The sequence below is a fragment of the Perkinsus marinus genome (genome assembly GCF_000006405.1).
Source record: "Perkinsus marinus ATCC 50983 genomic scaffold scf_1104296943158, whole genome shotgun sequence".
NCBI lineage: Eukaryota > Perkinsozoa > Perkinsida > Perkinsidae > Perkinsus > Perkinsus marinus.
In genome coordinates, this window is record NW_003211932.1 from 1 (window position 1) to 1026 (window position 1026).

Here is a 1026-nt window from a genome sequence, read left to right on the forward strand (position 1 = left end):
GGCACTAAGGCTGTGACCAAGTTCACTTCCGCGTGAGGCTTCATGGTCACTGAAGTGCAGATTAGAGTTATCTGAGCATCTGAATCCTTTCCAAGGCGTTTCTCAACGCCATCCTCCTCCTTGTCATAAAATGATATGCGATCATAATGGGTTTCTCTTTTTTACAGCATTTCTTTCAGAAATCGCATCTAGCGGTATCTTGGAAAATCGTGCCTGTCATGAACACGATTCCGACTCAGCTCTCACAATGACCGTCAAATCCGGTAAGAAATCTGCGGCTCATCCCAATTATTCGGTTATGATCAAGCAGGCCTTGACCACATGTAAGGGATTCCAGAAGATGAGCCGTCAGGCCGTTCTCAGCTTCATCAAGCAAAACTTCGGTGTCGAGAATAAGGCAGCTCTTAACAAGGCTCTTAAAGCTCTCGTGGATGCTGGTACTGTCAGCCAAGCGAAGGCGTCATACAAACTGGCTGCTGGGTCAAGGGCTGCGGACAAGAATCCCGCGTCCGCGAAGAAGTCCAAACCAAAGGCTCACAAAAAGAAGGCTCCTGCCAAAAAGCCTTCCACAAAGAAGGCTACGACTAAGAAGCCTGCTAGGAAGCCGGCTGCTCCGAAGACCAAGAAGGTCGCTGCGAGCAAGAAGGTTTCTGCTCGATCAAAGCCTCCGGCGAAGAAGCCGGCTGCCAAAAAGGTCAAAAAAGTGACGGCGAAGAAGCCTGCTGCTAAGCGATTGAAGAAGTAGGTCTTGAGGTTCCGGTAGAAACCTTTTAATTGCCCACAATCATTACAAGGCGTTGTTTGGCGCCATCATGAACGGTCTAATGAGAAACCCCATGGAAACTGCGAGTAGGAGAGGTATCTACCGAACTGCGAACCCAGGGCCTGAAAGCTGGAGTCTGGTTTTAGAAATACTGACCAAACCAGAGGATGAGTCAGTGAACTGATATAAGTGAGCTATCCGAGCATCAGCCGCAGAGTCAGGTCACCTGACTCAGCTGTCTCATTTCTAGTCCTCCAGTGTCA

General features: G+C 49.1%; 1 protein-coding gene across 1 annotated transcript; it reads left to right on the forward strand.

The window, feature by feature from the left end:
- Positions 1 to 247: 247 nt before the first annotated feature.
- Positions 248 to 745, forward strand: Pmar_PMAR026786 (Histone H1, putative; the record flags this gene model as incomplete). The annotated part of the gene is made up of 1 exon (XM_002781240.1): positions 248 to 745. The coding sequence occupies one exon, from the start codon at positions 248 to 250 to the stop codon at positions 743 to 745; it is 498 nt and encodes a 165-aa protein (XP_002781286.1).
- Between the last annotated feature and the right edge of the window lie 281 nt (positions 746 to 1026).